Here is a 13,562-nt window from a genome sequence, read left to right as displayed (position 1 = left end):
TCTACTCTTGTTGCTCTAAGCAAATTTAGAACTTATTTAAGATGGGACTTTTGGACTTAGGCATAGCCTTTCTCACATGCCTTGGGAGTTGTAGTCAGACCAGACCTCATCATGCAAAACTGTCACTTTCCATATGACATGGGCTCTAAACAAAAGCACAATGGTGAACAGCTGCAAAAGAGGTAGTGGCAAGGTCTGTGTATCTCCGTTGGTAATGCTACCTTCAGAGAAAGCTACTCATGGGTGAGCCAGCTTTTTCTACTACTGGTCATAGATTCAAAGGCCAGAAGGGACCACTATGATCCTCTAGTCTGATCTCCTGTATAGCACAGGCCAAAGAACCTCACCCAGGGATTCCAGCATCAAGCCCATATCTTTGTGACTGTATTAGAGCATATTTTTTTAGAAAGACACCCACCCCTGATTTAAAGACCCCATAGGATGGAAACTCTGTCATGGTCCTTGATAAGTTGTTCCACTAGTTAAGTACTGTCACTGTTACAGATGTGTGCTTTATTTCTAGCCTAGATTGGTCTTCTAGCTCTTGGATCTTGTTATGTTTTTGTCTGCAAAGACAAAGGAGCAATATACTATCAGAAACCTTCTCCTCATGTAGACACTTATAGACTGTGGTTGCATGACACCAAACTTTGCCAGGAAATAGATCTAGAGTATGGAACTCACAGCCACAAGAAAGATGAAATGAAAGGCCTCACCACATTTAAAATAAATCTTAAAAAACCCTCTTCTCTTGGATTTCCTCTTCCCTCAGTAAATTCTTCATATACACACAACATGCACGCTCACCCACAAACTCTATAAACTATTAATCCAGCTAGTGCTCCTACAGCCCAGGAAGGTAGAAATTGTTATTGCTGCATCTATTTTTAAATACTTGAGGGCAATGTTCAGATACTGTTTATGATGACGGGGGCCAGACAAGCGAATAGATTCAATAGATTTGGTACATCCTTTATCCACAAATGCAGCCTGTGTTCATAGATTCATATAGATTATTCCTGAAATGTAAAGCAGGGTCCCTATTGGTCTGAAAGGTAAATACAAGAGAGTGCTGGTAAGACAATTCTCCATCATTAAATTATAATTTCATAAAGGGGTCTCAAGGAGATGGAAATATTTTCTTTTGGAGTCAAAGACACGATATGCATTTTCCTAAAATAGAGGGTCAAATTCCTCCCTGGAATAACCAATCCCAGGCATCAATTCAGACCACACACTAAAGAAGAGAAGTTAGGATGGAGGGGTAAAGCTATAGAAATAATATGTTCTGTGCTAACAGGCTGTCCTTACACATGGGAACTTGTAGCACAAAACACAAGGTGGAAGGGAAGAGAAATCCCCATGCCCAGCACAGATAGGGGAAGATGGGGATAATGTTACAAACACCGATACACACTGAATGCCTCCATGACACTACAGTGAGAAAGCAATGTTTGTAAGCTTCAGGACTCTGTGCCACTGCTTTTCTAGTCTCATCTGGGTAGCCTAGGCACAAGACTCCGGTGCTGCTATAGAGCGGAATGAACCTTGACTTGCCCCTCAAGTTTCAATCCTAGATCAAGGAGATATGTGATAGGACAACCAAGTGCCAATGATTATGGACACAGGATGCCTTAGTATGTCCATGTGCAATGGAATGAAAGGCTGGGAGAGCTTTTGAAGGTACTTTTCCACTCCAGATGGAACTTAAAGGCCCTCTTTAGATCCAACTTCTGCTGCAGGAACAGCCTGAAGGCAAGATACTGAGCAAACAATTACACAGCGGAAGGCTGAACTCTGGCACCACCTTAGGAAGGGACTTCAAGGGAGGACTTCAAATTCCCTTGTTCTTATAAACTGAAGGATAGGCTGGATCTGTCGCTACAGCCCAGAGATGCCAGATGTTATAGGTTGAAGATGTATATCTAAAAATCAGGGAACTCTCTAGGTCTGCTGCTAGGAAAACAAGCTTTTTAGTAAAGTACTTGCACTCAATTTAACCTTAAAGCTCAGAGCAGTGTTCATCAAAAAAACACAGGGTTTCCTAGCTGGAGGTTTCAGATGTACCAAATTCCTCATACTCTGGACTATTAAAATCTAGGCAGAAATCCTATACAGGTTCCGGAGGATCTGAAATTGCAGGTGCGTGGACTTTCAGAAGCAGTGTCCAGAGGCTGGACTGATAAAATGCAGAAGGTACTTATGCCACTGTTTTTGCTCAAACTTCTTCTGAAAAGCCTGACTGGAGCAAAGGGAGAAGAAAGGAGGGTGGCAAATGCTGCTACAGGGACTCAGTCATATACACCCATGCTTATGTAGTGGTCTAAGGTGGAAAGTCTCGGATTATTCCTCCAAGAGGGGAATGGAGATCCTGCCTTTCCCAAGTGGCCCCTCAGTGGTTTATAAGGCATCTGAAATCCGAACAGAGACTTTGAATGTATAGTAGAGTTGCTCAGAATCCAGAATTTCCTTTCCATCGAAAGTTTTGACATTTAAAAAAAAAGTTCTGAATTGGAATGAAAAGCTGACTTTTTGAAAACACCTGTGAAATGAAAATTGCAATGATTTTTTAGTCGAGATCATCAAGATGAAACCATTTTGGACTTTTGTATTTTATTTAAAATATATCAATTATATTATTACATGAAATATTTTACTATAAAAGTAGAAATGAAACATTGATTTTCCCATCTGAAAGTTTCATAGACATTTACATGTTCCCACTGAACATTTCAATTTCAACAAAACTGCATTTTTTAAATGGAAAACTTCCATAAAAACAAAAATCAACCACACTAGCCTTCACCTGTCCCGACCCCTTCTTGTCTATGCTCACACAGGCCCAGCGTAGGTGCCTAAATACCTTTGAAGATCTGGGTCATAAGGACTAACATGTCCTTGTCTGAAGGAGACCGGGATAAATTGATGCATTAACATGCACCAACATTTTGACGTTGAAGGTCACAATGCAACATTGTGTTTCGAAGGAATTAAAGTGACCACGGGTGGAGCGTGCACCAAGACTCAAGTTCTCCATGCATCAACATTTGAGTCAATGCAATACAGATGGGATGACTTCAGTGCTAAGTGTTATCAACAGAAGGGTATCTTGATTGTTTCTGAGACATCCTGACAAACTACAGCTGCATATTTTTAAAAAGAAACAGTGCAGGGGGGGGACATCCAATCAATGAAACAAAACTTTAACTCTAATGAACTTTTCTAATTAAAGAACAAAGGGAATATTAACTGGACTTAAACTAGGATAAATATTAAGTGATTATAGATCAATAGAAAAACAGACCATGTAGCTGCTTCTGGGAAAAATAATAGAATGAGGACTTATAGACCATGAAAGCATGTTCAACACCAGATAGACGGATGAAATCTAAATACCCAGCCCAAATCCTAATGAAATCAATGGGAGTCTTTTTCTTGACTTCTGTGGATCCTGGATCACATTCCTAATGACCAAGCTATAAATCACTCTTCTGCTGCTTTGAGATCCACTGATAGAATTTACTTTAGCAATAGCACATTCAGTAGCTTATCTCACATCCACTGCATATTCTAAAGCTCTTAGGTGTGGGAGAAACATAGGAGCTGCTATCATGTAAAATGCACTGCAATAGACCTGGGCTTTTTTATTTGTCTCCTCTTTAATACAGCACACCACGTAGCACAAAAAATAACTAGGGACAAAATATCTACCCAGATTATTTAAAGTTACCTTTAAAGCTGGAGATATAAAATCCCTCCTGTTCTTCAGGAAGAGAATGCGCTTCTTACAGGAATTTAGTGTTATTCATCAGGCAGGGCAGGAAAAATGTTGTAAAAGTGTTGAATGTGGAAAGTGGCAGGACTGTGCAGAGATAGCCCTCATGGATAGAAGTCTGAAGCAGACAGAGTAACAGAAGCTGATCCTGTGTTATCTCAAAGTCCCTCTCTCTCCTTCAGAGACCTTCCACGAAATTCTAAAATCACCCAGAGCTATTTTCTCAAGGTATCACAAGGCTCAACTCCAAGCCCACGATTTTGGAACTCCCTCCCAAAGATGATTACGGTAAGACCTGTGATACCTCTTCCTCTCAGCATTTCCCAAGGAACCAGAATGGTGGGGAATAAGGTGGTAAACTCAAAAGTAACAAACCGAGATTAAACTAACAGCAGGACCAAGAGCAGACCTTGGCATGGCCAGATTAAAGCATAGACACTATATGCCCTTGCATCAGGGCCCAGATTCTGGAGTCACATGATTACAGAATCTGAGCTTCCATTTAAAAAAAAGATGAGCCAACTGTAACCAATGCAGTGAAATCTGCCTGAGTCTGCAGACAGTTTGAAACAATAGCTCTGGTCTGTGCATGGGTGAACTGCCCCCAGCATAACCAATGCACTGATGTGTGCCTAAGTCTGCAGAGAGCTTGAGACAATAGCTCTGAGGGGGAGAACTGCCCCATGCTCTGGGGCGCCCTATCAACACCAGCCCAGCAGAAGACTTGTGTGTGTGGCAGTGAAAAAAGCTAATGCGGTCTTGGGATGCCTCAGGAGAGGTATTTCCAGTAGGCATAAGGAGGTTTTAGTACCGTTATACAAGGCACTGGTGAGACCTCACCTGGAATACTGTGTGCAGTTCTGGTCTCCCATGTTTAAGAAGGATGAATTCAAACTGGAACAGGTACAGAGAAGGGCTACTAGGATGATCCAAGGAATGGAAAACTTGTCTTATGAAAGGAGACTCAGGGAGCTTGGCTTGTTTAGCCTAACTAAAAGAAGGTTGAGGGGAGATATGATTGCTCTCTATAAATATATCAGAGGGATAAATACCAGAGAGGGAGAGGAATTATTTAAGCTCAGTACCAATGTGGACACAAGAACAATGGATATAAACTGGCCACTAGGAAATTTAGACTAGAAATTAGACGAAGGTTTTTAACCATCAGAGGAGTGAAATTTTGGAATAGCCTTCCAAGGGAAGCAGTGGGGGCAAAAGATCTATCTGCCTTTAAGATTAAACTTGATAAGTTTATGAAGGAGATGGTATGATGGGATAACATGGTTTTGGTAATTAAATATTCATGGTAAATAGGCCCAATGGCCTGTGATGGGCTATTAGATGGGGTGAGATCCGAGTTACCCAGGAAAGAATTTTCTGTAGTATCTGGCTGGTGAATCTTGCCCATATGCTCAGGGTTTAGCTGATCGCCATATTTGGGGTCGGGAAGGAATTTTCCTCCAGGGCAGATTGGAAGAGGCCCTGGAGGTTTTTTGCCTTCCTCTGTAGCATGGGGCACGGGTCACTTGCTGGAGGATTCTCTGCTCCTTGAAGTCTGTAAACTACGATTTGAGGACTTCAATAGCACAGAGATAGGTGTGAGGTTTTTTTTTTTGTAGGAGTGGTGGGTGAAATTCTGTGGCCTGCGTTGTGCAGGAGGTCAGACTAGATGATCATAATGGTCCCTTCTGACCTAAATATCTATGAATCTAAGAAGAGGTCAATGGGCCCAGTCACCAACCCAAACAGATATACCCTAGCTGGTGGGGTAAGTAATGGCTACCTCCTGCCTCTCTAGGGGGAGGCTAGGAGACCCCTGCTGCCGCTCCTGAGGTGGAGAAGGGATTCCATGCCACTACCTCAGCCTCTGTGGGAGAAGAGGCCCCCGTTCCACTGCAACTCCAACTTGGATGGATTAATAGCATGGTTGGGGGGGTCACACATGAGGACTGAGCCACAGGGGCAGTCGGTTATCCATCCTACATAGGTATAATCAGGGCCCATAATGTGAGCCTGATGCACACAATTGGATTAAAGCAATCCGAGGCTCGAGGCACACGGCTCCCTGTGGCTCAGTCCTTGCACAGTGCTTAGATCCTATGGTGACAAATGCTGTACAAAGCCGGATAGACAGACGGGATGGTTGGTCAATGAGAGTTCCATTAACCAGGTGTTGGGGAGTAGGGCTTGGCTGACTGTCCTTAGGAACATGGCGGGAGGCTCCAAAAAGATAATAATTTAAATTGTCTTGTGAGCAATGACATGACCACAAGGGAGAAAAATAATCAACACCAACCTATCTGCTGAACATGATACAAAGTGCTTTATAATATAAATCAGGAAAACTGCTAATTTAGAGTTTTAACCCATTTTTTAAACAAGTGTAAACTGCATAGTTTTCTCTCTTGGGGTACAACTTTTTCCTACTATGATTCCCGAAAGGCAATTTAAATGAAATAATAACCAGGTCGCACCCGGAAGCCCTTTGGACTGTGCACCAGCCATACGCTGCAGCTTCTGCTCAGAGTGCTCCCTGGATACCCTCCTGTTGCACTGTAATACCACCTCAGAACACCCACTGAGTTGTTAGTGCATTGTGCATGCACTGTAGCATGGTAAATTTGGGATGGATGGGGGCCCTTGGAAGGCAGGACAGCTTCTGGATGGGGTGGAGGAAAGGGCCTTAAGAGATCCCATAGCTTTTTGTTTTGTGGGGAGGGCTGGGGAAGGAGAGACCTGGGAAGATGCCACAGCTTTTGGTTACAAAGGGGTGGAGGTGGGGCTGATTTTACTATTCAATGAGGTACCTCAATGAGGTTATTTTCAGTAGGGTCTCATTTCTGTAGTCTCTCACAGTTGTCCCCACTCTCTGCTTTTGGCCCTGACACACAAATCCCTTCAACTTCCCCCCGCCCCTTATCCCTCTCATTACTCTCACCCTAACCCATGATTGGGGACAGTGGGGGTAATGGATTCTCTTTTTTCTCCCACCTCACCTGCACTAACGTGGCACAAAGGAAAAGGCCTGGAAATTGGGCCAGAAGACATGCTAGTCGGATCATCCTCACCTGGTAAATCAACATCCTTCTATTGACTTTGGTGTGGCTACATTGATTTACACTGAGGTTCTGGCCCCATAAACCCAGACTGTCTGAATCTTTGGAAGTTTGAAATCTGGATCTGAGGTTTATGGATGCTGGGAGGGGGCGGTGGTAGAGGCTAAACCTTACATCAGTCATTACACACCTCTCATTGCCGATATAAGCAGCAAAAGCATCTCTTGCAGTCCTACCATATTCTCAGGAGATTTGCCAAGGGGATGGGGGGCTGTTCCCTGGGGGAGCAGGGAAAGGCACAGCCATGGTGCTACACTGCATACAGTCCAAGTTCTGCTCTCTGTGCCGAGGGAAGTCCTTGTAGGAACCGCTCACCCAGCACACACCGTAGGGTTTTCATGTCTCCATTTCTTTAAGGGTCACCAAAAATAATAATCACAGCAGGGTGAAGTCCCCCAACCTCTGTTTTCTCCTCAGTGCGGAGCCCGCTGGGTGGGAAAACTCAGTGCTCCTAGAGCTTGGGCAGCCAGGAGAGCTGAGGTGACCTCCAAAGCTTTTGTGAAGGCCAGTGTGTCCGATTTGCTAATCCTGACTCGCCAGGGCTGTTTGGACCTGCCTTCAGCAGGGAGGCAGACACGAAGGTGCTCAGAGCTTATCCAGTGCTGCTTCCAAGTCAGCCAGCAGGGGCTGCTAGGCCCTTTCACTCTCTCTCTCTGCACAGGAACAGGAGTTTGGGAAGCACATTGCCACATTACAACATCACTCCTCTCTAAGCCAGCACCCAAGCGTTCCCCCATGTCTTTGCATGTCACACTAAAACCACAGTTCAAACTCTGGTCTCCCCTGCGAGAAAACACTAGGCTGCTCTCAGCCAAGGTCTGGCATCCTGGCAGAGTCTGTCTCCCATGGCAACACTGCTTAATCGTCTCCCGCCATGCTACCATTCTCATGGCCTGGCTCAGGAATGCTAGGCCCTTCTGATCAGCCTCGGTTCCATTTTGCTAGAGCAATGCTTCTCTGGGATCCTGGCAAGAGAAACTGCTCTGGCATGGTAGCTGTTGGAGTGGGCCAGTGCAGATGGTAAAAACAGAAGGGATAAGAAAATAAATATAAAAATGGTAGCATGAGGGGAAAAGTTGCCACATCAACATTCTGCTGCTTACAATCTCTTCCTAAAGCCTGACAAACATTGCTCAGCACCTGGCAGGACATGGGAAAGGCTCCGCAGAACGTGCGAGATGGGCAGCCCTGGCTCTCAGAGCAGCATTCAGCAGAGAGCATGTGGCTTGCACCCTCATATGCTGTGCTCAGCGCTTGCTGTCCTGGCTAAGTGTTTTCAGATGGATCTCTAAACGTTTGCCGCGAGGTTGTAAATATTTCACAGGATGTTAAAAGCAGACTGTGCCATCTCTGCCCGCCTCCCACTCTCTCTCATTTTTCTTGTCTCACACTCTCCAGCCCTTCTTTTATCCTCCCCTTTTCACTTTCTTCTCTACATTGCTCTTACTTTTGAATTGATCCTTCTATTATTACTTGTTCAGCATCTACACTGTGCTCAGTGCTGTATGAGACCCAAAAAAAGACACAGGCCCCAAAAGTATTACAATATGAGTGCCTCTCGATCAGAAAAGCCATTTAGAATCACTCAACCCTTCCCTCCCACCCACAGATTCCTTCCTCCTCCCCCTCTCCATAGATTCCAAGGTCAGAAGGGGCACTGTGGTCATCTAGTGGGACTGCCTGTATAACGCAAGCCAGAGAACTGCCCCAAAATAATTCCCAGTTCAGATCTTTTAGAAAAACATCCAAGCTTGATTTAAAAATTATCAGTGATGGAGGAATCACCATGACCCTTGGTGAGTTGTTACAAGGTTAATTACTCACTGTCAAAAATGTACACCTTATTTCCAATCTGAATTTGTCTAGCTTCAACTTCTAGCTAGTGGATCGTGTTAGACCTTTCTCTGAGCATTATTAAAAATTTGTTCCCCTTGTAGATATTTGTACTGTGATTAACTCACCCCTTAACCTTCTTTGTGTTAAACTTAACAGATTGAGCTCTCTAAGTCTATCACGAAAAGGCAGATTTTCTAATCCTTTAATCATTTCATGACTCTTTTCTGATCCCTCTCCAATTTCTCAACTTCCTTCTTGATTGTGAGCACCAGAACTGTACACATTATTGCAACTGTGGTTGCACCATGCCAAATATAGAGGTCAAATCTCTCTACTCCTATTCAAGATTCCAGTTGATGCATCCCAGGGTTGCATTTGCTCTTTTGGCCACAGCGGCACACAGAGCTCATGTTCAGCTGATTATGAACTGCGATCCCCAAATCTTTTTCAGAATCACTGCTTCCCAGGATTGAGTCCCTGGCAATGTCCTTGCTGTTCTGAAATTGGGCTGTACCAAGTCACCAGTAGGGTCAGCAGCTAAGTCCATTTGGAGCTCTGCTTCCCACCCAAGTTGGCCATTCAAGCTGTACTATGCTTACCCTCTCCTGTCTCTTCTGGGAGTACAAATGGCATTGATGGAGTGACCCCAAGCTTGCGTCCATCCTAGTGAATTTGCTTGTATTGTAATTCATGTTCTTTTAATGGAAATTTATGCAATGGCAAAGACATCAAGCCGAAATGCCACAGAAGGGTTAAAAGTTCCCCAAGTTCTGCTTCTTCAGCAGCTGGAGTAGCAGCTGGAGAGTTAATTGCCCTAACATCCCAGAGGTTTTGCAGCAGATAGCCTCTCTTAGGGTATTGGCTTTCCAGGGAGTAATGGGTTCACGTCAGAGCTTTATTTATTATTTCTAAAGATCCATGGGTCCACTCAGCACTCACAGCACGGATATGAACCAGGAAAAGCTCAGGCAGGCCCTCTGTGATCTTCCCTATGCAGCTTTGCCAATGCAACCATGTTTATTTCAGTCCTGGGATAGCCAACAGCTTTGCAAATGCCCCTCAGTCACAAGCCAGAGGACCCCTGGCTATTCCAGACATGGCCTGAAATAGTGATTGCAGTGACATTGGAACAATTTGTATAGTGGGGGTGCTGAGAGCTATTGAACTCAACTGTAAACCTTGTATATGATGGAAACCACTTCAAGCCAGCGGGTGTGGCAGCACCTTGAGCACCCCTAGTTCCAGCCCCCCGGAGTGATTGCCACTTGTACTAAGCTTTTGTGGCATACCCCAGTTTAGAGTGAGATACCAATAAACTCATTCACATGTGGCTCAAGCCAGAAGTTGAACTCAGGTCTACAGCAGCAGAAGGTGAATGAACAATCCTGCTAGGTCTGCGCCCAGCTATATCTTTGTGCCTGGAGTACGGTAATGAGATTTCACCCTTTATTAAGGAGCCTGTATTACTTAGAACATGGCTTTTGAATGGCAGAAATCTGGAGACTTTGTCCCTGGCCCGTCCGTAATTATTTCATTATCACTAGAAACATACAATTAATACTTTGTGCTTTTTAATACCTTCCTTTGGGGGATCTCAAAGCCTCTGTGGGACAGGCAGCATTACCTCTGTTTGTACAATGGGGAAACTGAGGCAGAGAGATTGTGATTTGCCCAAGGTCATATGGATTCAGTGGCAGGGCTAGAAACTGAACCCACATATCCTGACTCCCAGTCACTTGCTAACCATTAGGCCATGCCCTCTCCTAGTTATCCTTGACCTGTGCAGCCTTGCTGCATATGGTAGCTAGGGACATAATAGCTCAGCACTGTGTTGTGTGTGAGGATAAACCACACATCTCAGTCCAAACTGTGCAGAGATAATGAAAGCCTCTTCCAGAATGAGGTATGAGGGAGGGAGAAAGGCAACCAGATGAGGGAGGGGATCCCTAAGAATGTCAGGAGGGTTGGTGTGTGCTTTGTAAATGGCGTGGTCCGCACAGATGGCAGACTGATATCCCTGAGGTAAGCCAATGTGCTTTCCAAAGCAGCATGCTAGCTACGAGCAGTGCAGTGACTGACTTAAAGAGAAGCAGAACCCCCACACAATCTTGGTCATTAGACCCGATTTGTACCGAATGCGCCCCAAGACACCCAGGTTACCCTCTACCCTCCACACAGTGGGATCATTAGTGTCCACCTCTCCAGCCACAAGAGGCTGGCAGACAGGACTCCTGTGTATCACCTCCTCCAAACAGCCACTGGCAGCAGCCCCCAGAGACCCACGCTGCAGTGTCAGCAATGAGCCTGAACCGACAGCCTAGCTCAGAGGTGAGAGGGCAGGCTATCAAGACACACACACTGGGAAACTCAGCCCTAGCTAAGAACCTTGCCAGCCCTTTCCCTCTGGTGCAGCTGTTAACGAATCCTGCGTGAGGGAAAAGCAGAGGTGAGGGTGGCTTTGTGCAGGGCGTGCCAGTCCTGGCTCAGGCAAAGGCAATTCATTATGTTAACTGTTTTGCGGAAGGACCTAAGCAATATTCCAGAGACGTTCCTAGGAAGGTTTTAACTTCTCCAGAAGGGGCTCATGGGAGTCCTCTTGTTAATAGTTTGCCCTGGGGATTGGTTTGCTATTGAGCTCAGAACAAGCCACAGATGTCCCCTAAGTCCCCTTTCAGACACAGTTCATTGGAATCGATCCACACATCAGAGAGGTTTGAGGAAGCAAAGCTATCAGTGGGATTGCGGTTAATTCTGCGGAAGAGAGATGAGCAGTAAAAGCGATAAAACTGATGGATGGCCTATGCAGATATTTTAACCCTTTCCCTCCTGGGCAAAAGAGCCATGCAGCAAGGCAAGTTTTTTAAGGCAGAAGAGCTTGCTGGCATGCACCTGGATTTTTGCTGATCTCTGCCTGAGTTGTCTTTGGAGAGGTGTAGGCATGCAATAGCAGTGGTGGGGGGAGAGGGGACGAGGGAGTGACAGTTTAGGACTCTGTTAGAAAAGTCTTAAATGAAGAGCAGGGCAGACAGAAGCAAAGAAGGGGGAGATTGAATGCTGGGTGTTACAGATTAGAAAGCCTCTCCCAGCAGGGAATGGAGCAAGAGCCTCCCACAGGGGAAGACCTCAGCTGCTCTAATCCCAGGCTTTCCCAGCAGAAGTTTCCATAGGAGCAATAGAGGATGGGGAACTCAGGGACTTCAGTCTCCACCTCCCCAGCAGGAGGTGCTGTTGGGAGTAGTAAAGTACAGTACTGCGGCTTGCAGGGGAGCCCACAATTACTTCAGTCCTAGACTCTCTAAGAAGTCACTGTAAGAAGCTGCTGAAGCACTAGCTGTGGGGGAGATCGCTGCCATTCCAACTCCAGCAGAAGCAGCTGGAAAATGTAGTGCAAGACCGGCCCAGTCACAGCTCTCTAGCGCCAGCTTCTCCACACTGTACTGAATGGGATGGGGGCAGTGGCTGTGGGGTGGGGGAACTCTCAGCTGTTCCCTACAGACACAGTGTAATTCAACCTAAATCCATTGCTCTAGTTTCACAAACAGTGACCAGCAACATTCTGGCAATGGCAACCCACACTTGAGAGGAGCCACCTCCCTTGCATCAGTTCCTCTGAAAAAATTTGGATGCAAAGCCTACATGAAGCAAAGGGGAGGAAAGGTAATGAAATCCCCCTGCTCCCACCAAAACACCTATTATGTGTCCATGCCTCACTGAATAACCCCATCATCTTACTAGTGTAACTCTTGTCCACCTACCCACCATCCGATCTGTGGTCCTTCCTCATCATGGTCATGCCATAGTCATACTGTCAGCTCTTGGGGGAAGGAACCCTGTCTTATAAGGCATTAAACAGAGTTTTGGGTGCTTGAAAAACAACAATAACAATCATTCCTGATGATGGTGATGTTCAGATCATCCTTGAGTCCCAGTGAGAGAGGCCTAGCTGAGTAAGACCCAGTGCAAGAAGAATCTCCCAATTAAGTAATTTCTAAAAGGGACATAGATACAGAAGAAATTATTTTGATACTGAAAGCATTTCTCTGACAAAACCTTCTGAAGTCAATTGGAAAGAAGGACATCAGGCTGACGTGCAGGTCCCTGGGGCTCACTGGGGTTCTGCTCTATGAAAGCAGATCACAATAATGCCTGGGACGGGTTTGGCTTGGGTTTGTTTCTAGGGTTTAATTTGGCAGAGTCTTGAGGTAGGAGCCCAGGACTGAATGAACTTGAAATACAAATTCCATTCTCTCCACAGGAGAAGAAGGTCTTCTCTAGGAGGAGGTTGGGGTCCATTATTGTAGGAAGAGAAGCCCACATTGGTCGATCTACAGGTCTATTGATGCAGCTATCATAGAAGCTCAGGACATAGGTCAGAGAGAGACCATCTTCCTATCTCACCTCAGGAGAGCAAGGTGGGTTTCTCTCCCACCAGAAGATTGTTGCGGTTACAAAGAACCAGGGAAAGAACAACTGTAGGACTGAATTCCCCCCTTACTCCATGAATGATGGTTGATATTACTCTGGGAGTAAACTTTATAACTCATTTATGAAGCTATGTAGTGAAGGAAAATAAAATCCTCACAATGCAGACTGACCTCCGAGTCCAGGTCTCAGCCGATTGTCATACCCATCCAACAGCCGGTCCAGAATGCGTGTGAAGATGGTGATATTGTCCTTGCTGTCATCAACAATATCTGGACCGTGCTTCTGAGAAAGCCTGGGGAAAGAAGAGAGAGATAAAAAGAGAAATCGGACTAGAAATTCGGTCTTGATATGCCCTGAGCTCTTGTTTTAAACAAAGATGTTCATTCAGACATGGCCTGCCTCTGCAGCCT

General features: G+C 45.3%; 1 protein-coding gene across 3 annotated transcripts in view; it reads right to left on the bottom strand.

Moving 5' to 3' along the window:
- Nucleotides 1-13,562, bottom strand: part of GABRA3 (gamma-aminobutyric acid type A receptor subunit alpha3) — a 128,341-nt gene that overhangs the window by 91,034 nt on the left and 23,745 nt on the right. For 2 of the 3 annotated variants that reach the window (XM_043522111.1, XM_007063938.3), the window contains exon 3: nucleotides 13,323-13,444. The exons of the other annotated variant lie outside the window; for it this stretch is intronic. In XM_043522111.1, the coding sequence (XP_043378046.1) occupies nucleotides 13,323-13,444 (122 nt within the window). The remainder of the gene's footprint in view (nucleotides 1-13,322; nucleotides 13,445-13,562) is intronic. 3 annotated transcript variants of the gene reach the window in all.

Source organism: Chelonia mydas, chromosome 9 (genome assembly GCF_015237465.2).
Source record: "Chelonia mydas isolate rCheMyd1 chromosome 9, rCheMyd1.pri.v2, whole genome shotgun sequence".
Taxonomy (NCBI): Eukaryota; Metazoa; Chordata; order Testudines; family Cheloniidae; genus Chelonia; species Chelonia mydas.
The sequence above is the reverse complement of the archived record's forward strand: the minus strand, read 5'-3'. Positions and strand labels throughout refer to the sequence as shown.